Source organism: Lineus longissimus, chromosome 11 (genome assembly GCF_910592395.1).
Source record: "Lineus longissimus chromosome 11, tnLinLong1.2, whole genome shotgun sequence".
Taxonomy (NCBI): Eukaryota; Metazoa; Nemertea; class Pilidiophora; order Heteronemertea; family Lineidae; genus Lineus; species Lineus longissimus.
In genome coordinates, this window is record NC_088318.1 from 5,088,559 (window position 1) to 5,116,420 (window position 27,862).

The window sequence follows — 27,862 nt, forward strand, 5'->3', positions numbered from 1 at the left end:
CTTCCGTCCACAATTCCTATTTATGTCGCGGCATAATTCACGAGATCAGCGGTCTTGATTGGTCGATTTATGGTGCACCACAATTCCTATTTATGCTGTGGCATAATTCTGAATTCTGTCCACTCGCGCCAGCCATATACACAGGGTATGTCAGTGCCATTAGGCTCGGTTTTTGTACCAACTATGCTCCGTCTTGTGTGCACTTGTCCATCCTTTATAACAAATAATCCGGCCATTTAACTGTGCTTCCTGTCTATATTAGCAATGTATGCTTGTGGGCGCATGTCCACAGTGAGTAAGATGTTGATAAAGAAAACCGACGTCTCGATCTGATCTAATGACAATAGCATCGGGAATGGCCCAGGAGTGCCAGTTGGTAAAGTTCGCGTACATTGTATTATATTATCTTTCAACCAGTGTGACTTCTCTACCACACTTCGCCACTGACACCACGAAACGAACGCTCTGTCTTGGAGAAACGGGACAGTTCATTCATGATACACACTACATGTACTTTCAAAATAGGTCTGTGGATAGACCAGTTTCGCAAGGATTCGACAATTGGAAGGTTCGTCTTCAGTGTACTTGATACCTTGCCTCAAAATCAAAGTCAACTGAAGTCTCATAATTTTTATCACCAGTGAGGATTTACAAGTACGTCTTTATTGTATTATCTGTTTGACATCATCTATTGGAAGAAATCGTGAAGCTTTTCAGCAATTGATGCAGTTCCTTCGCGAGACACGCTTAAAAATAGGTAATGTTGCAACTTCATGGAAATCTGGTAGGATCTGGACTTCCAAACATCGTTTACTTCTAATAAATAAGGAAACACCCTGTCTGTTCTTGCCGGGGCGTTCCTAACCATGTACCTTTAACATTTTATTTTTCTCTCGAATCTTATGGTGTGAAAAATTGTCTTCTCAACTTCGGATTAGGTTATGTATATTGGAGTTTATACTGAATAGAATAATATTAATCAAAGACGAGCCGACCTCCGTGGCCGATATCTAGGGCTATCATTTCGAATCAGCACGTTGATGTTCCGAATGAAAAGTATTCCTGAAAGTGATCGCATCCAATTGGCCCAGTTAATACTGGGTCTGACGATACTTAGCAGAGTACCTAAAGTACTCGCAGTCTTGTGCGTGGTATCTATATTGGTACTTCTGGTGCACTTAATAATCATTAAATATACCAGACAGTCATGAATTAGTCGGGATATGGATCGTTACCAGAGTGGTCACTTTTAATTCCGTCTTGTCAATTAACCAATGTCGGCATAGGTTGAGACAAGATAGATATAAAGCAGGCGTTATCATTGTCTAAGAGTTGACCATAGGCACCACCATTTTTGCTAGAGCTTAAAATCCTAACGCAATTGGAAATCCTTCAAAACGAAGTGAATGTCCACTTATAGGAGGCTGTTTCTGGGAAACAAAGAACAGATAGATTCCCATGCATCCTTGAAATTGGCATTCGCTTCGTTTGGGAAGAGTTTTTACTGCTTAGGATTTCAAGTCCTACGAAAGTGCTGGTGACTATGGTCAACCCTTAAAGCGACATCGACGTTACCCTTTTCTGTCTTTTGCTGTAGGAAACTTCCGAAATTGGACTCATTGCACTCGGTTTAGTCAACCTTTAAGTGATTGATCATTTTGAGACAGGACGGAACAGTGTTTCAGAACAAAGAAGTCACCGGATTTGTTCAACAGAACTTTAGTTGGATTTAGGAAAAGTTGCATTCGATCAGTTCAACCAAACGTTCACTTGGATTATGCAGACTCTGAACTCAGTTGGTTCAACAGAACTGACTTATTGATCTCAAAATCTGTACAAGGACTATAGGTGTAACCTGTCTCTGATTAAGGAAACATTACAACGAACTGGTTTGACCAAACTTGTATAGCTCAGTTGGTTCTACCAAACAAATCTGTAGACTAATCGTTAGAGAGTTGCGTTCTTTTTACTCACTCCTTTGCAATAATCTCCTGTGTTTAACCGGCCATTTTGATCTCTATCTAAACAATGGGTGCTCTAAGAAACACTCTTCTAATAATCTCCTCGTTGCTATTGACTCTGAGCTATTGCAATGGACAATTCACTGAAACTCAAAAGCAGGAGCTGCTGGATAGACACAACAAGGGGAGGAGGCTGCAGAAGGCTTCAGACATGAACGAACTGGTGAGTGTTATTGATCTTACTTCGGTGGAATAATTAAGCATCAAATTGTAGTTTAATGTTTTTTTAAATTGGAAACATTGAATTTTTAGTTGTCTTTCATGATTCTTTTCTCTTGTACTTAAGGAATTGAACCCTCGGCTTCGGACCTTGGTTGAGTTACCAAGACACTCGAGGGTGGAGCTAAAATACAGTCCAAACCCTCGCCTGTCGGCTCGGGTTTGGACGAAATTTTAGCTCCACCCGAGAGTGTCTTGGTAACTCAACCAAGGTCCGAAGCCGAGGGTTCAATTTCTATTCTAAAATACCTCAAACTTAAAAAGATAGGCCACGAAATAACTTGAATATGTGCGAATTTGGCAAATTCCATCCATCGCCTGCCCGGAGCGCCGGTAGCGCCGTTGTTTACATTATGTTACGGCAGCGCGTATAGGAAGTCCGGATCGGCTCGCTCAAGTGACGCTAAAATCCGCGCAAATGGGCTTTTTGGAGCGTTTTTCTCAGCAAATATGTGTAGTGCTCATTAAAAAACTTAGGGTGGTTGATGCTTCCTTGGCTGATTTGTGTTTGAAGCAGTGTTTTGAGAGCCTCAAACTTCTGAAGTGAGCTGTGTGCATGGTTCCACATTTTAGTGCAACCCGAGGGAACTTTGGTAGAGCATCTTGGTTGCGTGTCCAAAACACTCCACTCTCAGAACGAGGCTTATGCATTTTCCATTTAAAAGTTGACTTTACGGTACCAAGGTATTTTAGAATATAATTCCACGGTTCTATATAATTATACATGTGGAGTCCATGACTTATGTCGAGATTTCTTAGGTGTTCCCTTTCGCGCCAACTGCAATAGCACTAACCATGCTAACTATAATATGTACCTGTAGTTTGAGAACGGAGGTATGTAGCCATATCACTGTTTTACAAATACGACAACGGTATACAATTACGATAAAAATGGCATTAAAAAACAGATAAAAAATACAACTACTAAATAAATAGAACAGCAACCCGGGATGCAACTGAAGAAGCAGAGCACCAGAGGTTAACTAAGTGCAATGTAGCGCACCAGCCAAGACGCAGCATGTTCGGGCATTACTGCCTGTACGGGTGTCAAAGAAAATAATTCTGAATCACATTTGTGGGCCAGGATCCTCTTTTTCACGAAATGCCGGAAAATGATGACTTGCGCAGGAAAAAGAATCATTTATTTATTTTTGGCACCAAACGCCCGGGATCAAATGACTTGCATTAACACACTCAACATACGAGTAGCCAGGAGTTACAGGAAGGAAGGCGTTTTTGTCAAAGGGTGGAGCGTTTTCCAAAGATTAAGGCAGTACGCGGTCAATTTGTATATATCTTTCAGCATGGGGGATTTTTAGGGAGTTTGAGGTGATCAGGTTTTTGGTGTAGGCCTAAATCATAAACAACCATTGCAAACTTATCAGCTCAGCATTCTAGGTTAATGCCGGGACGTGGCATAATTAATATCTACGCTTCGGAATTGATCACTCTTCAATCATTCAATCAATGTTGGCATTTGTAGAGCGCTCCAATTACTCAGCGAGTGGTTATGGTGGAGCGCTTTTTTCCCCCAAGTCAACTGCAAAAAGGTGGGCCTTTAGAAGGGACTTGAAAGTCTGGAGGGAATCAATCTTACGGAGCTTTTGCGGCAGCTGGTTCCACAGTTTTGGAGCAGCTACCGTAAAGGAACGCCCATCTAGAGTCTGGCACTTGAACCGAGGAACCTCAAGGAACATCGCAGATCCTCATTTAAGGCTTTGGCGATCGATCCTTGTTAACTGAATCATGGATCGGAGATATCCTGGAGCCTCCCTAGTCAAGCACTTGAACACCAAGAGCAGAATCTTGTACTGGATCCTGAGCTTGACTGGTAGCCAGTGCAGGTGAACCAGCACAGGGGAAATATGGTCAAACTTTCCCACCAAAGACACAACTCTTCCGGCAGAGTTAAAAACCTGTTGGATTCGACCTGTTGGTACAATAAAACGGGTTGGACTATGTCTGCTCATGAATGGACAGTCAGAATCTTGGCTTCTGTCGTGGCAAGCGAGACTGTTCACGACAACATGGTCATTTTGTGATTGCTCCCATGCTAAGGCACTTGAGCTGAAATATGAGATTCGTGGGTATTTGATTGATACCATGTTTTTTTACAATATTTTCAAAAGGATTCCTACATTACAAAACTCCCGCAGTTGATGGCCTACACCCGTATTTGCTTAAACAATCAATCATATTTATGTAATGTTTGTTCACTAAAGAGTGAAGATTATTCAGGACATTAGACCTAAGAAAGACGATGAATTCCATCATTTTTACACAAACATGACTATGTGCATTGGATGGAATTGGCTTAAAGTGACACTCAAAATCTCGATTTTTATAAGAGGTGGTCAAACACTTGCCAGTGTCACAGGATATAGTTATAGCCTGCACGATGACACAGTTTCATTGCAGCTGTCCTGGTATTGGCGATCATCAAAATACTTTTTCCTAAATCCTTTAAAAGAGTTTGCTCACAAAATGATTATTACATCAACGTGTAGGTCGCCCTTAACGAGAGAGAAAAAGGGACTAAAGCCGATAATTCCTAAGCATGAACCTCTAGCTTGTTTATAGGATCAGTACTCTTGATTTTCCCCTTTCCTTCTTTTCAAAATGAACATTTTTTACAGTATACCCGGACGCGATTGACTTTTCTTTTATCAGCTTCACCAGGTATTACTTGACTTGCCCGACTGTACATCTCACGAGTTCAGTTCAAACATGCCAAACGTCTCTAAAAAACCCGTACTATCCCAGGCCAGACCAGACTAGTACAAAGGGCCAAGACAGTGACTGGACGCGAAGGAGGAGTGGAGGTATGGACAGTAGGCCTTGTTTCGTAGCAGTTGGACTATATATCGCAAATGTACCAATTACACGAAACCCCCTTGGAGAAGTTCCCGTCTGTTTTTTATAACCCCGGGTCGTTAACGCACAATACGGTGAAATTTCGAACATAAATATATTCATCACGCTATCCCGCCGCCCTATTCTGACACCAAATTACCCAGCGAAAGAACTTAAATATTTGAAAGTAGTTCTAATTGGGTGAACGCGATAAGTGATCTGTATTTGCGATTTTCGCAACGGGTGTTAAATTATATGGTTGGTAAAAAGGTTAAATATTGAATGATTTTTGTCTGTGATATATTGACGAGTTCACGCAAGCAACAAACGTGTATTAATGTATGTGTAGAATCATTTGCGAAGTAATGTATTTTGTTCCTGTACCGTGGAGATAAAGTCAACAAAAGAGGTCTTGTTATTTACAATGTCTGAGTGTCATGGAGTTCGTTCAAAGCTCCCCTTGGCGCATACATGTAGAAAGCCAAAAAAATGAGGATAATAGTTATCACAGTTATGTGCACCTAATGACTGATATTACGGATAATCTACCTGAAAATCGTCTTTTTCTGCATCGAAAACGTCTATTTGGCAAATTTGTAAAAAAAGACCCAGCCATCTCAGCTTATTGAAAATTGATTCGTATACGTGTAGTTCAGAATTCAGTCATCAATGATTGTGATAGAGACAATATTCAAAAATGTTCCACAGATACGTCATATGGTACATGTATGAATGATTACAGCTTGTAAGCTGTAACATATATAATGTACGAGCTTAATAATCAAAGAAATAATGCAGTATCAGGCCTATTTAGTTATGAAGTCTAATTCTCACCTTCTCAGCCTACGAGAACAGGAACGAAGTGGCATATGCACGACGTATCTTGCATTGCCTGTAGTCAGAAACGCAATGCGTCTGTAATGTCTCGTATGCCTTGAAATAACAAATATAAATACAAAACAATCGACCTGATGGCGTCGGCCAGAGAAAAAATCTAGTTTTTCTCGTACGCGTATGATAACATGAACCTCTCTTAATGGTTTCGTTCAGCCAGGTTTCTACTTTTCTCGTTAAAGGCCTGGGACGATGCCCTGGCGAGCGAAGGCCAGAAATTAGCTGAGACTTGCGTAGGCGGTCATGTGACGGTTATTGTTGCTGGCATCGATACCGTGGGGCAGAACCTCTTCTGGCGGCAGGGTGCAAGCAACCCGCTGAATGCTTATGATGCTTGGTACGGCGAGATACATGACTATAATAAGGATACCAATACATGTAACAAAGATGCAAAGTGTGGCCATTACAGAATGGTAAGTAGTGAAAGTGTCAATTAGTACACGTATTAATCATTAATATCATGAACCAACCTTTAAACAATGTTGCGTGTATACATTCTTCCCATGAAATGAAACCAGACGGGTCAAAATGTAAACAAAAGCAGGCCATCTATCAAAACATACTATAGTTAATATTTCCGAGTAATGTTTAGACATACAATTTCAATTTTCAATCTCAATTTCAATCTAAATCACAATAAAGTTATCTTTAACCTTTTTAAACATTTGTATGGCGGAAACTTAAAGGCACTCCCCTATCATGCCTATGGCGATTCCGGTAAAGTACAGACTTCCTAGTTCGACTAAAACAAATCATTTGGTTATAAGACTAATGATCATGATGATTGCCTTACTGCCCTTAATCAGAGCCTTTCAAATAAACTCTGGTTCAAGCTAGACGTCCAATAATGACATAAATATTCCATATGTAGGTTTTGTCTCTTATTTCAAATCAGTAATTTAAAAAAAAAATTTAATGTATTGTTTTAATTTGCCCGTTTCTCACAGGTTGTTCTGAACACTTTAACAAAAGTTGGCTGTGGTTTTAAGGTTTGTCCGTCGTTCAAAAGCTTTGACAAGGGCACCCTTAGTGATGTGACTTATGTCGTTTGCCATTATGATGAGTAAGTATCGAAATACATGTACATTATGAATGGGAATGATACATGGTGATAGAAGGAACTAAACTAAGTAGATGTGGAAGGTGTTTTTAAGCTACAGACCTTATATTACATGCACATGATTGTATATCCGAATATAATAACCCTGCATCTCTTCTGTACGTTTTGAAATCTACCAGGAATTCTCTAAATAATTTTTTAAATAATTTAAAATAATTCTCATTCGCAAAATTATATATTAAACAAATTTCGATTTTCCTCATGATATATACGGATACTTTTATTCTTCCAGCGCACCACTTGTAAGTGGCGCGGTCTTTACGGCAGGTAGCCCCTGCAGGAAATGTCTTTCAGGAAAATTCTGGTGCAACAAGAATTTATGCCGTAAGTTTGCCGGAATAATTAAGAATAAACGAAGCGGCCTGCTTCAGCTAGATTTTCGGTTTCTGTTTTCGACATTTGACTATTGCTTCCAAAACAGGGAGCGGCGACGTCTAGTGGTTATGGTCTCGGACTCGTAATCCGGAGATCATGGGTTCGGCTCCCGGCTCTGACTGCTCGCTTTGGATCTTGGGAAAATCCATTTACCCTACTTTCCTAACCGCACCCTGATGTAAGTGGGTACAAGTCTGACTGGGGAGGTATCCTACGATGGACTATAACATCCCATCCAGGGGGAGTTAATTCTTCTTAAATCGTTTAGGGCTATAGGACCTGGGATAATCTCCGGTTTGAGGAGCCAATAATTGGCTCGGGCCTATAGGCCGAGCACCATTTTAAAAAAGAGACCTCAAACCTAAAAAAAAACATTTATTGAAAAAAAGAGCATTTGTTTTGGTTTACTGTGTTTACTGTCTGAAGAGTATTGTACAAATATTTTCCACAGTGAAATGGGTGGCAATCAGTGAAATTAGGACCTTTCAAGTAATTTTGAAGATGATAGTACAGAGCGTCTTTTTCCAAGATACCGCCACTGCAGTCCAAATCACAATTGTCATCCCTTAATTTGCGTCATTGACGCATTACCCGGCGCGTAAGTCGCACGAAGGTCGCGCTTACACGAAACATGGAGAGATAAGTGCGTCACTGGTGCGTCGTCATCGCGCAACGTACACGCGTGTGATTTGGACTGTAAAAGTGTTTTGAGGTTATAAGGGATATGTAGGATAGTGTGTTTCCCTTTTGCCATCTGTCTTGTTTACGTTCGCTGTGTTTATATATCACAATCTATGACTTCTAGGTACGACCTGCACTGCAGCCGGCAGTAATTGCGGTAAGTTGAAAAGGTTTCCCATTTAAAATGATTGTCTTCAAAGCACTTTTTACATTCAAGTGGGGAAGGGGAACCCTTTTTTAATCTGCACTAAAAATACCGTTTAAGTACCAATTAATATCCGATCCAAAAGTTGGTAACGTAAAGGCCCCTAATATGACTTGTTTTATTCTGACATCATCATGGCAGTGCCCGCTTTTCCTCGCAGATTTGTCAATGTGACGAAGACACTTGTCCATTTGACTTCATTATTGGGTGTGAATTATCAATATTGGAAACATCTCAACATTTACAATAATATTGTTTTCGAATGTATATCCAATATTCTTCTTCAGAATGTTATGCAAAGTATGACGGAGTGTGTTCAAACTGCGGCGCTGCCAATGAAGCGGATTGCACTTGTAAATGTGCAGACGGGTACCTTGGGAAGTACTGCACAGGTAAGTTAGTAGTTCCGATACAAGGTAACCACTATCCTGTTGGTTCTCCCTCAACTCTTCCGCTACCACATCCGGTTTAATTTGACAATTTGAGTTTTAATTGACACACCAGGGCTAGTGACATTCAGCACATCCCGCCATTGTAACGCGGTTAATTACGCCGTACACCCAGTTTCCAGTGTGCTCCCATGTACGCATGTTGGCTACTTTTTTAAACCGCACCGAAAGTACACAATTCGTCGATGATTTCACAAAAGTGACCAGTCTGCAATAACTCTTTAAGCTATATTCATGCATTTCGTGCCATTATACTCGTTCTGATGTAACGCACAGCGTCATTCAAACTATACGGAATTCTTTAGTGGAGTTTTCTCAAAATGACAAAATTCGCCGATTGGTCACTTCGTGAAATCATCGACGAATTCTTATATAAGTAAACATATTTGTTTCGCAGATCTTGGTAACATTTTTCATTAAAAAGAACCCATCTAATTGTTTATGACGGTCAGAGGCTGTGCACACAGCTCCTTCACTGTACATGATGTCAACATTACATGTAACTGTCCATGTAATTCAAATATTTCTTCTTTCTCAAAGTGAAAAGATATTTCAACACGAAAAAAGGATCACCGAGAAGCATGCACACTTACTGTTCAAGACAATCCGGAGTATATGTGCATATCTTCATACATAACAGTGTTGCCTTTCTCCAACAGAAATCCACAAATTACATGAAACGACGAATTCAAAACACATCTATTTTAATATTCTCTACCACAGAAAAATGCGAAGACTTGCCTACTGGGACCAACATCAAGACATCATGCACGGCAGACATTAAAGATGACCCGGAGTATTTCTGCATTGGTGACGGAGGGAAGTGTTGCCCGTATATCAAAGAAAGAACTTGCAGAGCAACCTGTGCACCTTTCTCTAAACTATGCGGTAAGTATTCCATCCTGATTCTCTGCGCCTTGGGCCAACTCATATTCACGGGCTGTACGTTCGGATGGCGCATGGGCATACCACGGGGTCAATACGATATGAGTACGGGCTAATGTTGTCTTTTACGTCCGCAGATCAGAAAGGAATTACCGCAACCTTTCTTCCCGACTTTGAACGGTGACCATTAAAAAAACGGCATATGTAAGGGAAATAGCTCATTGGTATCTTTTTTGCTCCACAAATGCAGAAAATGAGATGATGAAGTTGGTTTGCTTGCAGAATCTTCAAATTGTCGCTGAGAACAAACTAAAATGTTACTTTGTAAGCAATCCTTGCCAAAATATTCTGACAGGTTTTGCCATAGAATGAATTGTTCATTAGTTTAGAGAATTTTTTTTTTCAGAAAATGATAGCATTATGGTGAAATAAATACAATGTACATGTAGTTTGAATAATATGCTCTGTTTTTTTAATTTTTTGTGTATTCAATAATTATTGCAAAGGCCTATTTTATTTGTTGTTCAAACAGCTTTATCGGATCCTTAATAACGTTCGATTTAAATTTCATTTCGTGATAGATCCTTATGATTTACCTTAGACGAAGTTTTCATCAACCTCACCGGTGAACACCCTCAGGTCTTTAAACCAATCCTATTTGTATATGCCAAAACACCCCAATCTTCATCATGTAGGATTGTCCCACAGTTCAATAGAGAGAACATTCTAGCATGACACTCTGCTTATCTTCAAGAGTTTGGCCATATGAACTAAATTGACATGAGTAATGAAGCATTAAATCCTTCATTAGTCAAATATTTGCCTCCTGATGAGCAGTCCTATCAATACTCTGCTACCCCTGCCAAGTGTAGCTCATAAAACTTTAGATGGTTTCCTGTTTTAGTATAAGATCATGGATAACGGGCATTTTAGACTTTTTACGACATTTGATGAAAAACACGGAAGAATGTACCATTTCCTAGACGCAAGGGCCCAACGCGCCGCGTAGTGGCAAAAAAGCGAAGCTGGCGAAACATTTATAACTGGTCACCGTCACTTATTATTGGACTTATAGCGCATTAACGGGGTTGCAACTATTTTGCTTTATAGCATGCGACCTTACGCCGATCTATTTGTATAAAGTGATAATTGGAAGGTATATAGTAGGAAATATCAATAAAATAATCATTCCATGTCGTCTTTTGAGGGCATTTTTGATTGTAAAAAATATATGTGTACGTAACCGGAGTCTCTGCAATGATAATTTTATCACAGCAGTCTCGCGCAAGTAGAAGTTCTTTACCTATTAGTTCTTCACTTATTAGTCTGATGCAAAGCCAGACGTTTTCCATTACGATTTCATTTCGATGTTTGACCAGAAGGAGCAGTGCGCGAGATATGCTAATGAGCAGACTACCCTCGCTTGAGTTTCGGAAGAATGTTCCATATCGCGTTAAGCTGACCACTGCTTACCATGACAGGCGTGCATTGGACTGGTACAGGTTGGAACTGAACATTGAATATGCTGGTGGTGACGCTTTCTGATGAGAAGTTGGTCGTAAATGATGCAGTATCCTTGGACTTGTCCACAGCATCGTTCAATCATTGCTCTCTGAGCTGGCTTGATTCTGTTCTTACCAAAATACTGAGACCAAATGCCTGTTCACTGTGCTTTAAGAGAGACTGGCGCCATGCCTAGTCTCTCTTAAAGCACAGTCAACAGACACCAACCCCCTCAGACTCAGAAACAGCAAACGCCCAACCCTTCCAGCTACCTTAATACTTCTGGATTTGTGTGGTTGGTCAATTGCCCCTGGTGAGTTTGCTGGTGCTTGCGAACATGTAGGAAATGATTTAAAATTTGTTGTATGCTTTCAGTTGCCTTGACTCCTGCATTAAAAACAGCTGCAACCACGGGTTGTACACAGACCAAGCCAACAGCTCCGGTAAGGGATAACTGACAATCCATGAGGAATTCTTGATCAATGTTACCAAGAATTCATAAAGACAAGTCGAACTTCAGAAATATAAAAAAATCAAGCTTTTAAGGGTTGGTGAAAGTTTCCTGAACTCAGACACTAAAATGTTATTGATTCATTGTAAAGATATTACCAAGATGAACAAAATGATATCTTATTTAGCTCTGAACTCCTAAAGATAAAGGAGATACAGAGCACTTTGTCGAAGACACAAAACTGATTATTTAATTTCCCATGCTATGGCGGGATGGTGGGCATTCTTTGTCTTCGAGGGGTTTTAGAACCTCGTTAAAATACCTTTTCCTCATTAGTCTAATAATCACTACTAAACGAGTGACGCTATTTGAGGCATATATTTTGTGACGAAAATCAAGCAACAACCAGCCAATAGTAGTGATAGCCATTGAACAGAAGACGAGTTATCTTGCAAAAGCCCCCTAATGTCAAAATTTGGAACCTAGTGCTAGTTAAGATGCTGTAGCATTGGTTCCAAATTCTTAGTCTTTATGAATTCTAGCTGTTATTTGTACTTTAATAGCATCCCGCGAAGTTACTATTTATAGCTCACAAGGTCATTTGCATAAGATATTGATGACGTTTTAGTCACGTGACAGACGGACATCGACACTTATTTCTACGCATTTGAGCTTATTTCAAAGTCAATTATCTTTGACCCTGCATTGTTTTTAGCATGAATGATACCATAGAGTCAGAGAGAGAAATATTCAGAACAATTATGTAGTATTTCCAACACTCGGACATGTGCCAGATTGAATCTAACCGCCCTAGTTAGAAAGCCTGAATCCATTACGAAACCGCATGTTTGTCCGACATTGCCTGTAATTCAGCGATGGGGAAATAGAGGGCAGCAGCTGCAGTGACGTCATCTTCGCGGAATGCTATCGATGTTAAACAATAAGCAGTGAGAAAGCGTTGAGTTGCATTAATAACGGCTCAAAATTATTGGTCGGATTTAAATGGAGATACACCGTCTCTGTCACATGTGGTTGTCGATCGGCCAAAATTCAAACCCAGACCACTGGTGCACCAGGGTTTACAATTGTTATTCATATCAGAAGTTACATTCAGACTTGTTTGTAAAATGATAAATCATGTTGCGTACCATTGCAGATACTACCATAACTGAAATGAATAGTACTTGATAAGAATTTGAGAACATTTTGGGATAAAACATCATTTCTAAAGACCTGCTGGAGTCTGATAGATACATCAACGAGGATACTCTTGTTTGAGACATCGAAAAGTGGCCAAAATAATGTCTTTCGCTGAGGCGTTCGGTAGGATACACAGTATGTTCGTGACATCCTGAAGAATAGATGAATGGTTTACGGTGGCCGAGAGAATGAGACACTTTGCAGCATTATTTAGTTGATTTTGAAAATATGCCTCTCCAACAGGTCGCGCCCGTCACAGATGCGACCGCAACCTCGCCATCAGATCCTTGCAAAAATCGGAAATGCACCAATGGAAAGAAAGTGACAGAGGGCGCTGTCTGCAAGTGTCAATGTGATGCGAAGTGGCAAGGGACATCCTGCGATGGTAAGAACACCTTGTTCCAAGAATAAAAAGGATTGATTCCACTAGGGAGTCTGGCTGCCAGCTTAGGTCATTGCCGCGGCAGAATTTTAACAACACTTGGCCCTAGCTGTTAGTGGTAATTGAAATTACGTCTACCAGCTGGTGCAACTGGCGTTTATGATGACACTTCCACTCTAGATCTCAACCATATTCGATAATTTGAGTTCCCAAATACTTGCTGCAGCCACAAAAGAACGTGTAGTTTGTTTTCGCCGCGGTATCAACCTGAGCGGGACACCGCTGTAGTTCTTAACAGTAAGTCATGAGAGTCGATGACATATTTATCATGTTCATAGCAAAATCCGATAATGAACTTTCCTATACTCGATCAGCTACACATTTCAATGATGATTGGCATGATTTTCGTCACATACTTTAAGGACTCGTCATATTTCGTAAATTTGCATGACGATGCCACGTTCATTACAGAATACACTTCCCTTATGATTCGTAAGTGTGCCTTGCGCTCTCGCATTCGTTATACTGGTCGTACGTTACAAAAGGGAGTTTTTGCAAATCCCCGAAACGCCAACGTGAACGTCTATCTCATTGTTCGACCTTCTGATACCGATGTCGAACAATGGGAAAAGCGTTCACGTTGACGTTTCGTGGGATTTGCGAAAACTCAATAATCTCATCGCATGACGTCCTTTCAATCGTTGCGTTTCCATGTACTTCACTCCTTAATAACTTCCCAAGTTTGCATTTTGCTCTCACATACCTTAATTGCCTAGTTCTTCAATAAAATTTACGTATCAAATAGAAAAATAATCGTTTTGTTTTATGAAATTGAGACAACACAGTGAACTAACATCAACAAAACTTTCTGTAGACCTATCTGCGACTCGATCTTGCAGACATTTACGTCTGCATGCCCGCATCACCATTCTCAAAAGCAGTGATAGTCGATATAGATAGTTCCGGTCATGCGAAAGGACGTTGCGCAAGGAGGTTGCTGCAGCTGGGGAATATAGCATTCGTTGATAGATTTATTTTCATTTTCAGTGACGGTCTCTGGCGGCCAGACAATAAACGCCAACATACTATGCGTGGGACTTCAGGTTCTGCTGATTTTCTTCACGTTTCTCCGTGCCAGCTTGGCTTAAAAGAGTGCGGTGTGCTAAGATCGTTCGAAAAATGGATCGTCGACGAACTATGAAAGGCTCAGTAGAGACAGGGCAGTTTTGTAACACATTCGTTGTTGACAAAAGCAGATAGACAGTGGTGTCATCTGTTATAACAATTTTGCATCTGCAGTGCAGAAGGGCTTAGAGCACGAACGACAGATTGTACACAACGCATACAAAATGTAGTTGTAATATCAATGTTTTATAAACTTGTTGTGATAGATACACATAGCGACACTGTGTATTTTCTCTTGTCAGAAACTCATTTAAAAAAAAATTGCCCTATGGCCTGTATTTCCAAAGCCCTTCTTGTAGACGTGTGATGTTTGAAATAACATAGTGTCTCACCTTCTGCTTTACGGTATGCTGTCATGAACCTCGGTAAAATGAGAAGGGGGTATTTGAGTGTGTAGGAATTTAGATTCTGCTATATGTAAAAGCTTGTACGGGTCTCTATGCTATAATGTCTTGGAGGAGTTGAGATGTGCCTTTTTACGCTTGGTTCTCATAGAGTTCCCATTGTCACCTGGGTTACCAGTCAAAAGATATCAGTGTGCAAGTGTTTCCATTTTTGAGTATTTATCTTCCCTCTTTGTAATGACAGAAGTTGGATCGAAAGTTCTCGATTTTTATCCGATTACGCATACCCATCAGATTTTATTCATGCGCATGCGCAAACAGATAAAAAAAATCGGGATTTTTTAGATTTTATCTTCTGCCAATCAGTTGCTGATTACTGATTCATATTCAAAGTGTTTAAGTCTGTAGTTGCGGATAGTAGTATATTTTTAACGCATCGAATGTTATTACCACTAGAAGTCAAATGTGCGGCTCCTGAACAGATGGCGTCCACGCCGGCGTAAACATGTTTTACCGTTCTTGGCTTGAACATACTGGATAAAACATTCGATCATGTGCGACTGGCACTTCCCAAATAAACATCTGGTCTCCAAACATATGCCGGATGAGAGGTTTGATACAGTTTAAAATTTGGTCAAGTGGCTCGATGAAGACATTAGTCATTTTGTTTCCACATATTATAAACCTCTCCTCTCTTCGTTCTGCGTATTGTAACTCCGGAACATTTCATAAAACTCAGTTTATTTGTTCAGCTGAATCGATTAGCAAATGCAGAAATTGTATGGAAAATGAAAACTAAATTCAATCATGATAAATGACAACTAAATTCGCAAAAGAGCAGGTGAAAATGCAAGGGAAGTTTGTGGTTAACAGTCAATAGACATTCAATTTTTTTTAAGTGGTGATGATGATGATGATGATGATGATGATGATGATGATGAGGATGATGTTATGACGATTATAAGAAGTTTAATACAGTCAAAAATTGCAAGGGAAGTTTGTGGTTAACATTCATTCAATTTTTCATAACTGATGATGATGATGGTGAGATGATGAGGATGATGTTATGACGATTATCAGAAGTTTGATACAGTCAAAAATTCAGTCAAGATACTCGATTAAGACAAGGTCATTGTGTTCCCACATGACATTCAAGCTTTCCTGCTGGAAGTAGGATTGACCTGATTCATAACGTAAACCTCTCATCTAGAGAGAGATTGGGAGCAAATGTTTCTGGGCATTCAAACACAACAACTGAACTCATCGGATTGATTGACAACTATCTATTTTCGAAGAGTGGATCCAGAAAATTTCATAAAATAACTCAGCTGCTGAATCGAATAGCAATCAATTCATTTTGAAAACAGGTTATATGCGTTTTAGTAGCCAGATGTCACATTCAAAAAGTGCAATTTAAGCTGATGCGAGATATGAGAAACCTTTTTCGATGCCGAAAACAACATTTATCCCACAAATGGTCTAATATGGATTTTATAGTCGTTTTGTGCCAATTTATAAAACTTTTTAATTCGATCATTTTTACAGAAAGCCACATCAAATGCACCAATTCATACAACACTTACACTGCTATAAAGTGTTTCTAGTTCAAAGCTGCAATATATCATATGGTAAGGTAATACCACGAATTCATAATGTCTAAAAATTTGGAACTTCATCAGAAATTATAAAAACTCAAGTTTTTTTCAGAAGGGTAGGTAAAAGTTTCCTGAACTCAGATACTAAATGTTATTGATTCATTGCAAAGATATTACCAAGATGAACAAAATGATACCATATTCAGCTCAGAACTCCTAAAGTCATCTTACAAATACGAGGTGGCTGCTGAACAGATGGCGTCCACGAGAGCACACGCATCTTTCCCCGTTGGCTTCGTGCCATTAAAAACCACCTTGCTTGGCGTAGATTATTCATTTAAACCGAGCTGTCGGGCGTGTCAACTGTCATAATCACCTGATTCTATGATGGCAGATGCAATAAACAGCATGAGAGCAACCTTCTTGTTTTCGGCGTTGATTTTTGCTGTAGGGTTTTGCAATGGCCAATTTAACGATGCCCAGAAGAAGGAAATGCTGGACAAACACAATGAGGGGAGGAGACAGCAGTATGCTAGTGACATGAACGAACTGGTAAGTGTGGTCGTTTTCCTCTCCAAGCAATTCGCTTAAAATTACATACTGGGAGATATTGAATGTATTGAGAGTTATCAAAAATCAGTATGTACATCTTTTTTTGTTTACATTCACCAGTTTTCTTTTTCTTCTAAGTTTTGTTTACATGTATATGGACCCCGTGAATCTACTGTCCAGATTAAAAACAAAACTCCTTACTGATCATCAAGCGTATTACTCGTGGACTCTTGTTCTATCTACACATTGTCAAATAGATTTGTTGTTTCTCATAATCAAATGACTGACTTTTATTCGGCAGTTTGTAATTCATCTAAATTTTGAAAGACAAGAAAATTACTCATTATTGCCAAAATCGTGTAAGGCCGCGCAACGATACAAATACGAGGCTTAGACGAATTCCTCCGCATGATATTATTCTAGCTGTTTACCAAATGTGCATATTGTCTAAACGGAAGAAGAAGAGAACTTGTTTGGCAATAGAGGTATTGAATGCTTCGTCAGAAAAGGTTTCTTTTTAATTTGTGACCGGAGGTACACTTATTAACAAGGTCTTATACATGTACATTCTTTTTTCCGGTTCTAAAACATTGGCAGAACATCTGGAGAGATCAACGATGAAAATGTATTGACGTTTTGTCAACTTATATCAATAGATCGGTATAACGCAAACATCGTTCCAGCTGCAGGTGCTGTTTTGACAAAAATCAGACTAATAGACCGCCATTTTTTGTGGCCTTTTTTTTTCTCTCGCGGATTTCGCAAATAATCTCTATTCGTGAAAAAAATTCGCAAATAAATTTAATTGGAAAAACTTAAGAGTACAGTCCTACCAGAAAGTAAATGTCCACAGTTTTTGCTAACTGTTTAAGGAAGTTATGATGAAAAATGATCGAATGATGTCAAATTTAGCGATATTCATTTTCGCGATTTCCAAATATTTCTACAAAGATTAAGTTTTACAATTTTTATCACACTTAATGAGATCATGCGTTCATTTTTCATTATAGCTTCCTTAAACAGTTTGCACAGTAGTGCTACGTGTTATGATTGAGTGTAATGATCATTGTAAACCATGTTCCCTGAGTCGGTGGTTGGCAATTATTAGGTGTCAAACATGTCGAATTATGTCCATCAGAAAGGTTATGCAGTAAAATTGAATACTTGTCGACTGGTTCACATTTTTTCTCATTTCTGTTCATGAACAGTGAATAATATGTGGGTAGTGTTGTAAACCAAAGACGAATGCCATTTCAAGTCCTGAGTGAATTAGTGTTGAATTCTGACCTAAGATAAAATTGGCAAGTGTCGACTTGTCTGTCGAAAGGATGGGTACCGTGTTCACACTAGCCACTGCATTACCATTACCTACCACAGACCCTAAAATCGCGAGAGGATCAGGTAGCTCCGGCCCGTTTGTTGCGCGGCCGCGAGGCGACCACGAAACTTTTGTCTTCGGAGACTTAGATTAACTGGATGAAATATTTGAATATGTGCTGCGGGCACATCCCATGTAAAAGTCAAGTCTCCAAACGTTTGCCTGATGAGAGGTTTTTATACAGTTTAACATTTAGTCAAGTTATATACTCAATTGAGACAAGATCATTTTTTTGTCCACATTATGATGAGGTTTCGGGGAAGTAAGTTGGACTAAATTCATGGCGTATAAAGTTCTTATCCGTTGTTCTGTGTACTTTACCATCTGAAAGCGGAGAGTGCGCAACTGCGTCCAGCACTCAAACACAGCAAGTACACTCAAGAATATGTTTCTCAAATAAAATGGATTCTGAACAATTCATAAAACTCGGCTTTTTGTTCTGCTGAATCGATTAGCAGATGATGTTTAATTACCATTCAATAGAAAATTAAAACTAATTAAATTCGCAAGAAAGCTGGTACAAATGCAAGGGGTGTTTGTGGTTAAAATACATCCAATTTTTCACAAGTGACGATGATGCTGAGATGATGTTGTGACGATTATAATGTCGATGACGACAACTATGTTTAGGCCGATGCCGATGACGATGATGTACCAATGGCGTCATGTTTTTTCTTGTCTTTCTTGTTTAAAGTCCTGGGATGAAGCACTTGAAACTGAAGGCCAGAGATTGGCGAACACCTGCAACTATGAGCTGGGGCCAGAGCCAGTCGAAGGCATCACCAATGTGGGGCAGCTAAAATACTGGGAAACTGGAGCCAGCAACCCAGTCAAAGCATTTGACGCTTGGTATGGTCAACACCAGTCATATGACACGGCGACGCACTCATGCAGGCCTGGTGCAAGCTGCGGTAGCTTCAGAATGGTAAGATAAGTTCTGTCCCCCCCTCCCAAAAAAACCTTAAAGGACTCGAAGTAAGGCAAATGAAAGATATAAACACATTCCACGTCGTTAATGATTTGTATACTGCATGGATTGATAACTGTTCAATTTCATATCAAGTGGCTTGAGAAACCGAAGGCCATAATGGCTTCATCTGAAAGTCTGGTGAAATCACAAAAAGGTTTATCTACAATCTATGAATAGTTGCTTGCACCATGATAGCTAACTTAGAAAAAATGGGACGTTGCATTTATTTGCCCTTAACTTGCCAGTTTGGGTCTATCGACTCCGTTGAAAGCTGTTTCGTGGAGTCGATGTTATGAAGATTTGCCCCGATAAGCCTTTGATAAGAAGTAGAACTGAACAGGGGCCGGATCAAGAAAACATGGCTTCCCATCCTCCAGTCAATCGGTGGCCGCATTGAAGTGATCTACATCCCCGGACATGCGAGGATTAGATACAATGAAATGGTGGACTGGCTGGCTGGAAAAGCGGAGGCTTTCGGGAGTCTCACAATTGGGACTGGTGACATCCTTTATGCACTTAGACAAGGAATGGTGGAGGGGCAGCTAGCAGACCAGTCAACGTCAATGGCCAGACAGAGGGCAAAGGAATGTAGATTGGCCGAGGGCGCCAGTGTACGTCTGCGTGGGGAAAGCAGGCGCATCACCACGCAGCTTCGCATGGGTGCCATCTTAAGCCAAACCTTGTGGAGGACGCTGGAAATGTTGGACGGGGAAGGCCAAGGTGTCATCCAGAGTCATTATTCTCCTGGCGGTAAACCAAACCAAACCAAAACAATGGGAATTATTTAGGCCTCGGTGGGCACGGGCTTTGTTTAAAGACAATAGAGCGTGTTTAGTATAGGCCCGAATTCTCTGCGGGGTAAGGGGAAATACATAACGATATAGACAAATATGATTACGGCAAATTTGGATGAAACGAAAACTAATTGAAACTAGATAACCGGCTGGACAGAAAGGCTACATAATATGCACGTATGGCTTTACCAAAATGAGCAGCATCGTCGATTTTTTTCCATAATGGATATTTTGCCTTTTTAGGTTGTGAAGAATGACCTAACAAAACTAGGCTGCGGTGTAAAGGTTTGCAACAGTTTCATGTCGTCACATGGAAATAATGCTGAGAAGGTTACACACCTGTACGTCGTATGCCTCTATGATAAGTAAGTAAACGTAAAAAGCGAAAAACAGTATGGAAGCTGATCATGAAATAGATGGCCGTATACATGTACATATAGGCAAGATGGATGGCGCTGTTTTTGACAAAATCATTCTGGCACATCATCGGATTTATTTCAATATATATGTCTATTTTTAGTACCTGTAACAACCGTTGGTTGTGATTAGGTTTTTTGTCTTCGGCGCATTATGTAGCGGTTTATTTTTTGGGACATTCAGTATAGTTTGGTTATTGTCGCTTCGCAATAGACTTTTTGACAGAAAACACTTGTTTTATTTTTACGGACCTTTTGGTGGTTAATTTAACCTATTCTTGACAAGACAGGTCCAGATTTTGAGGTAAATCTATGCAATATCATATCAAGACATACTAGAAATGCTGGTGGCTACCTTTGAGTACGAGTAATACATTAGAATTTCGTCTTTCTTATCGGAGGAAAATGTCTCGCATTCGCCACGTGACATTCGGTCTGTGCCGCAGGAAGCCGCACTTCGTAATGTTAGATGAGGGGCATAGTTATAGACTTGTTTTTGGTAATTTTGTCCTGTATGTCAATAGTATACGAGCGCTGTAGCTCTTTTTGCATCTTTGCTAGCCTATGTTGGTTGCTTGTAAGTTTTGAGGACGTTTTCGGTTGTCCTTACATGTTTGTCTTCATTCAATACTGTAAGTTCTTTTTGGTTCCGTCAAGTCAGTATAGGTGGCAGCACCTTACTGTAAGTTTCAATATGGACCATTTCTTAGGATGTGACTTTGTCTTATGCTGTTGTTGTATTTGTATTTTCAGTTTACGTGATGATTCTGATAGTTTAATAAAGAAAACATTAAAAGGACATCGGAGTCGTTATAGTACCAACAGTACATCAATTCGTGCTATACATATTCCATAACGAAAGCAGAGAAAAACAATCACCTTGTTCTCGTTTTTGTATCAACATCTGTACCTCTCTATTCATTTTGTACAGCGCTCCTTGGACCGGTCCGGTCTTCACCGCTGGAAAACCTTGTACGAGATGTCCATCGGGGAAACATTGGTGCAGCAACAACTTGTGCCGTAAGTTTAGATTTTCAGAAGACACCGCCAGATTCGTTTTTGTTTCGCCAGGTATTCTACATGTATGACTGCCTTGCTGCTTGTCTCCTGTGTGTCGTAGTCCGTCACTTTTATATAGAATCTGTGCGCAGCCCCACTCTCGGAGCACAATACATGTAATGCGAGTAGTCATGTGCTGATTAGAAGTCTTAATAAAGGGACAATATAGGCAACAGTTAGGCAGGCAAGTTAAAGTTACACAAAGTTGCCAATAGGGGTCTCTCACATCTCACAGTACTTCGAAATGATTCACACTTGCACGAGGAATATATTAAGTGCTGAGTCTGACATGACCCCGGGCCCTCACTATGTATATCAGTCACCGGAAGATGGCCCTCTGCTCCTAGCCTACCTATAGTTCCCCTTTAATGTTAACACGTTCAACATTGACTTTCCCCTCCTTTGCCTTTCAGAACCCTCATGCACTACTGCAAGTGATAAATGCCGTAAGTTTGAAAAACCATATGGCATGAATTCAAGTGCCAGACTCTACATGTATATCAATTAAATTTGACACTATTCAACCTTTAGTTGTGTGGAAGTTGACTACTTTTTACTTTACACTTTATTGGTTTATTGCTTGCTGCTTGACAAATCATTGTAGAATTATTTTGGCCATTAAGTTGGGATATTACTGCCAAAATAAAACAAATCGAAATTTTTGTCAGTTTGTTTTTGGATAACTTTGTATTCCAGAATGTTATGCGAAGTACGCAGAGACTTGTCTGAACTGCGGCACCTCAAATGAGGACGACTGCACTTGTAAGTGTGCGGATGGTTTTCATGGGGCCCACTGCACTGGTAAGTTAGATTCAGCCTCCCAACAGGATTTCCGATCCGCAAAGCAAGAATGTCCAAAAAGCTATTGTGTAGAAGGAGATAAGAACTAAGTATATACAGGGCTTTTTGTCATTAAATTGATTTTTGTACGAAGAATACAATGGCCATCGCGCGCCTCAGTCGGTATATTAAGGCAATAATGCATCATCAAGTCTGACGCGAGCTTTTGATAGGAAGCCCATTGCGGGCCCCATTGTTCACATGTTCATTAGGGCGGGTCAGGATTATTGATCTGCGCCGGCTGTTATAAAACGCGGATTCCGCGGAAATCCTCGGAAAATCACAAAGCCACCAGTAAATACGCGCATGATATTTAATGATAATTATATTATACAAATAACAACATAAATCATAAATCGGAGGCAAGAACTACCAGTTATCTGCACATTTCATCGGTCAGATTTTAATCCTCTGGAGCGCCATTCATGCCATTCCGATCGACTCTTCCCTCTTTTTTCTTGGTGTTGATAAACTTTGCATGTTATCTTCGACACCACCGTGGTTCCTTCCCTAACGGAACACATTACGAGGCTGCTTTCAAGTGTGATTGATGCCCGGATTGATGTACGTTACGGTATATGCCTCCTTCAAATATAAGTCGATGACGAACTGAATTCTGGTCTGCGAAAAAGTTTCAGGACAATCTCCTTGCAGCTCGAACCTAACCAACCATATGCGACTGCACATCGGAGTCTATTTTAAGCAATCACAAAAACTTACTTCGCGGCCCGTCTAAGTTTATTTCAAACTACAATGTGCTTGTGATTTACGGCGCATACAGCACACCATATAACGGGGATTCCCAAAGACCTTGTCACCAGGAGTACTTCATGCCCACAACAATGCACACTACTAATATGAAAAACTCTCACCTGCGGTTCAGGTAGCAACCCTGCAGCCAAGTTAGATTTTTCCGCGGATTTCCGCGGAATCCGCGTTTTATAACAGCCGGATCTGCGCCGGACTTATAAACAGGAAATGAGCATGTTCATTTTAGAAAATGTAGAAAGTGGGCTGAAGCGCTAGGTGTGCGAAATCCCGTTTAAATTCGTTGTTTTATTATACTAAGCTATGACGTTTTCAACCTTGAATTCAATGGGCAAGTAGATATTTTTCCTTCCTTCCTTTCTAGACAAGTGTAAAGATCTACCTGTGGGGTCGAACTTCTATACATCATGCTCTGCAGATGTCAAAGATGACCCCGAATATTTCTGCACAGATCTAGGAGCGGCATGTTGCCGCTACATCAGAGACAGGACGTGCAAGGCGACGTGCTCACCCTTCACGAAGTTGTGCAGTAAGTACATTCTCAAAAGCAGCGACTCTAATATTCAAGCATATTTTCTTCCCCAGTATTGTCTTCCATTGCACGTGTATTGCATGTATAATGTACACAAATGTTCCCAGCAAGATTGCCCGAACAAAATGTCGTAAATGTGACGATTTACGTACTCTTAAAAGATCATCGAGTCTGCTGTAATGTAACGCTGTTTAATATTACTAAAGTGAATATCTATTCCGATTTTAAGCCGATTAAAACTGTTCATGGATAAAAACTCACCTCACTTCAAGCATGCCAAATCATCGTCAGCACGAACAAACCTGCCTAAACAGCAATTTTCCATACGCTACCAAAACTGTGCGCAAAAAATCAGGGGGATTTTTTTCGGACAAAGACTTAAAATGCAACACGACAACTTTTTGGAATTTTTGAAAAAAGCCACGACACGTCTTGTAGTTTTGTGGATGAGCGATTTCATCACATTCAGATTGCAATGGTGACCAATAGCATTCCGCGAAGATGACGTCACTGCAGCTGCTGCCCTCTATTTCCCCATCGCTGAATTACAGGCAATGTCGGAAAAACATGCGGTTTCGTAATGGGTTCTGGCTTTCTAACTAGGGCAGTTAGATTCAATCTGGCACATGTCCGAGTGTTGGAAATACTACATCATTGTTGTGAATATTCTCTCTCTGACTGTATGGTATCATTCATGCTAAAAACAATGCAGGGTCAAAGGTAATTGACTTTGAAATAAGCTCAAATGCGTAGAAATAAGTGTAGATGTCCGACTGTCACGTGACTAAAACGTCATCAATATCTTATGCAAATGACCTTGTGAGCTATAAATAGTAACTTCGCGGAATGCTATTCAAGCAGTGAGAGTAGGACGACGCCTCATCACACTACTATCACTGCACGAGGAGTATGCAGTAGAATAGTGTGAATCTAAAACCAGTTGGGGTTCTCGGTGACCGGGAAATGACATGTTGTGTTAAAGTAATAATGGTACTATCAAAGCCATAATCTCTCTAGCCAAGAATGACAGAACAAAAGAGAAGGTAGGACCAGAGTCTTTCAAAGCAAATTTTGTCGCTAACTTGGCGTTATCTCCCTCAGTCAGGTTAGCCCTTAGACTTAAGGCAAAGTTAAGGTAACGCCTAACGCCGTCTGTCTAATAATGAAGAAAACCAGGTTTTATTGAAAAAACCTGGTTTTCTTCTTAAAAAACTTAGTTTCATGGAAGAAAACCATGTTTTCTTCCATGGAATAAAACAAGGTTAGGGCCTATATGCATTTCTTTTTCAAAATCAAGTTTTTAATGAAAAAGACCAGATTATTTTCAAAACCTAGTCTTTTTACCTCGTCCCGGACTGGGCCAAGCATGGCAGGGGAGAGGTTGGACTTTGCTTACCCGGGTTAGCAACTCGGGTTACGGATTTCCTCAGACCTAGCACGAAAGGAACAGTCGTACCAAAGGCCGCAGAACCCGGGTAAACTAACGAGGATTGCCAATCTCGCCCCAAAGGAGCCACGCGGGTGCTGAGGTAAAAATACTAGGTTGTTTCGAAACCAGGTTTTCTTCTTTCGAAACTAGGTTTTTTTCTTAAAAAAACAAGTTTCATGGAGAAAAACCATGTTTTCTTCAACGAAACTAGGTTTTTTTTGGAAGAAAACCAGGTTTTTATGAAAAAAACTAGGTTGTTTTAATTATTAGTCAAATGGCTGGATGAAAACATGGTTTTTCTTTTTTCAAAACTTGGTTTTGAAGAGAAATCATGGAACCTACACTTTATCTAAAAAGAATAAGTTATTTTTAAAAAACCTAGTTTTATGGAAGAAAACCTAGTTTTCTTGTTGAAAACACACTTTTCGGGAAGAAAACCATGTTTTCTTCTTTAAAAACTTAGTTTCATTGAAAAAAACATGGTTTTCTTCCATGAAACCAGGTTCTTTTCAAGAAAACTAGGTTTTATTAATTATTGGACAAACGGCTTGCCATAAACGCCAGCGTTAGTCACAAAACCTGTTTTGAATAACCGGCCCTGATGCAAATATAAACAGTTTTGATGTACTACATACATGTAATATAGGAGGGACCACTGTTGATTTTGGTTAACTTAATATCGCCTACCTTTAGACTCACTTTAATTTACTTGTCAGTCATGCTGCCTCACTGAATAGAACACCATATCATAATTAATGCTCGTATTCTTTCAGCTCCGCTGACGGCAGATTTGGAAAAGGCGGCGACTACAGGTTGCACTCAAAACAAACCAGTGGCGCCGGCAGGTCGCTAGGTCAGCGGAATTAAGTTTCCGACTTTCAAAGCGCTGTAACATCAAAAATATATTCGGAATACAAATTCCATTATCACCCATTACCGTTGTTATGTATTTCTTTTGTAAATTTTGTTTTTAAGTCCAAAAACAAAAACAAAATTCAGATGATTTTGCAGTCAATATTATGTTGGGATGATCTGAAAATGTTGCAGATTTTTGGTGTTTACAGATGACTCTCATGATGGATGTAAAATGATGTTTTAGTGGGCAGTGAAGCCCTTTGTTGTCGCCAGCTAGTCTGTCATCTTTCCCAAAACAAGATGTAAAATTCTTGAGGGTTTTTACGGCGTCCTTGTCCGTGTTTTTTTTTTGGGGGGGGGGGGGGGGTAAGGGGGTTTAGTTGGTACGATACACGGGGAGTTTGTGAATGTTTTTAAATGTACACCCATGGGAGTCATATTAGGCTGGCCCTAATGGGGTCCCGTTGGCTGTTGTTTACATCATGACTGGCGTTTGGCGAGCCCTTCAAAGGTTGCTTTTGCTGCGTCAACAACTGAAGGATTGGATTCCTGGCGATATAAACCGGTGCCTGAGTCCAGTACGGTAGACATCTTTCAAGACACCTTTGAAGACCATACGGGGGTCGCCTCTGAGGCTAAATTTCTAAAAACTCAAGTGTCGATTTCAAACTTCTCTAGCAGCAAAGGTAAGCTCGGCCTATCCCAGCACGTTTTCGCGTCCATAGAGGTTTGTCCTTCAGATAAAAACTTAAAACCATATTTCTGAATTTTCACCTTTCCTCTTTTCTGTCCACAGTCCCTGTTCTGACATACTGGACGAAAAGATCTCGGCCTCGCCCACCAAGGTGCGGGTTAGAAGCCTGTTTCATAGGCAACGTCCAGTCGTTCATAGTTGCTCTCTTCTTTTACGATTACGTTTTCGTAAAGAGAGCCTGGTGTATTTTCTGACATGTCTAAAAGATGATAGAAGATCGGGATCACACTATAAATCGTGATATTTGAAAGCACAACGAGTGGTCGGTGTAAATGCGAAAAGAGAGAATTCGGATACCGTAGTGTTTCCTCTACTTACGTATTTTCTTTGACTTATCAAGGCTCCTTATAGTTGCGCTTCCACCTAGTAAATCCCCGTGTTTTTTTGCGCTTCCACCTTGAATTGCCGTGCTTAAATAGGCCCGTGTGTGAAAACCCCGTGTCTATAAGTCCCATCGAGCTCGATGGGGCTAATTCAAATACGGGTTTGACACGGGGTTTTCTAATAGGTGGAAGCGCAAGAAACACGGCAATCTGTAGTTCCCTAGCACGTCGACAGATGGCGCGTTCGATTTATGTACATTGCTCTCCCTACGGCGCATGCGTGATACACACTTTCTAACCTCCAACATTCACAAAACACAGGAGATGTACTAACTGTAGCGGCACCTGTCGCCGGATCGACAAACAATATCTTATGCTGATTTTATAGGTGGAAGCGCTCGCCGGGTTTTTTCTTAGACACGCCGAAGACACGGCAGAATGTCGCTTATAAGGGGTCTCTCCAATCTGGCACTATATCGAAATTGTTCACGCTTCCACACGCAATATATTTGTCGCCAAACAAAACAGGGCCCAGTCCTCTAAATGTGCATAATTTTTTTTCAGACGTTTTATCCTTCAAACTGGTTTCAACCGAACTGGTAATAAAAACGTATACTCGGTACTGTCTATCTGTCTGTCGAACGTGTGGTTTAAGAAAAAATCTAATTCAATTCCCAGCTGACTAGCCAAGAGAAATACCTTGATGACTAATTACGAAGCATTTCTAATAATCATTAAATGAACATGTAATATATATTGCTGTATTCGTTCGTTTTCTGCATGAGGCCGGCTAATATGCACCACCTTCAAACAGCTCATATTTATTCCCG

The 27,862-nt window shown here is 40.3% G+C and overlaps 2 protein-coding genes across 2 annotated transcripts; both read left to right on the top strand.

Moving 5' to 3' along the window:
* The first annotated feature begins 1,605 nt into the window (after positions 1-1,605).
* On the top strand, positions 1,606-16,489 carry LOC135495707 (cysteine-rich secretory protein 3-like). Its single transcript, XM_064784568.1, has 10 exons — positions 1,606-2,184; positions 6,170-6,400; positions 6,935-7,050; positions 7,340-7,431; positions 8,288-8,320; positions 8,656-8,760; positions 9,541-9,705; positions 11,581-11,648; positions 13,100-13,241; positions 14,286-16,489. The coding sequence occupies exons 1-10, from the start codon at positions 2,029-2,031 to the stop codon at positions 14,384-14,386; spliced, it is 1,209 nt and encodes a 402-aa protein (XP_064640638.1). The 5' UTR covers positions 1,606-2,028; the 3' UTR covers positions 14,387-16,489.
* Positions 16,490-16,609: 120 nt separating this feature from the next.
* On the top strand, positions 16,610-26,034 carry LOC135495708 (cysteine-rich venom protein VAR11-like). Its single transcript, XM_064784569.1, has 8 exons — positions 16,610-16,914; positions 18,987-19,217; positions 20,300-20,421; positions 21,404-21,492; positions 21,945-21,977; positions 22,228-22,332; positions 23,504-23,668; positions 25,874-26,034. The coding sequence occupies exons 1-8, from the start codon at positions 16,747-16,749 to the stop codon at positions 25,951-25,953; spliced, it is 993 nt and encodes a 330-aa protein (XP_064640639.1). The 5' UTR covers positions 16,610-16,746; the 3' UTR covers positions 25,954-26,034.
* The last annotated feature ends 1,828 nt before the right edge of the window (positions 26,035-27,862 follow it).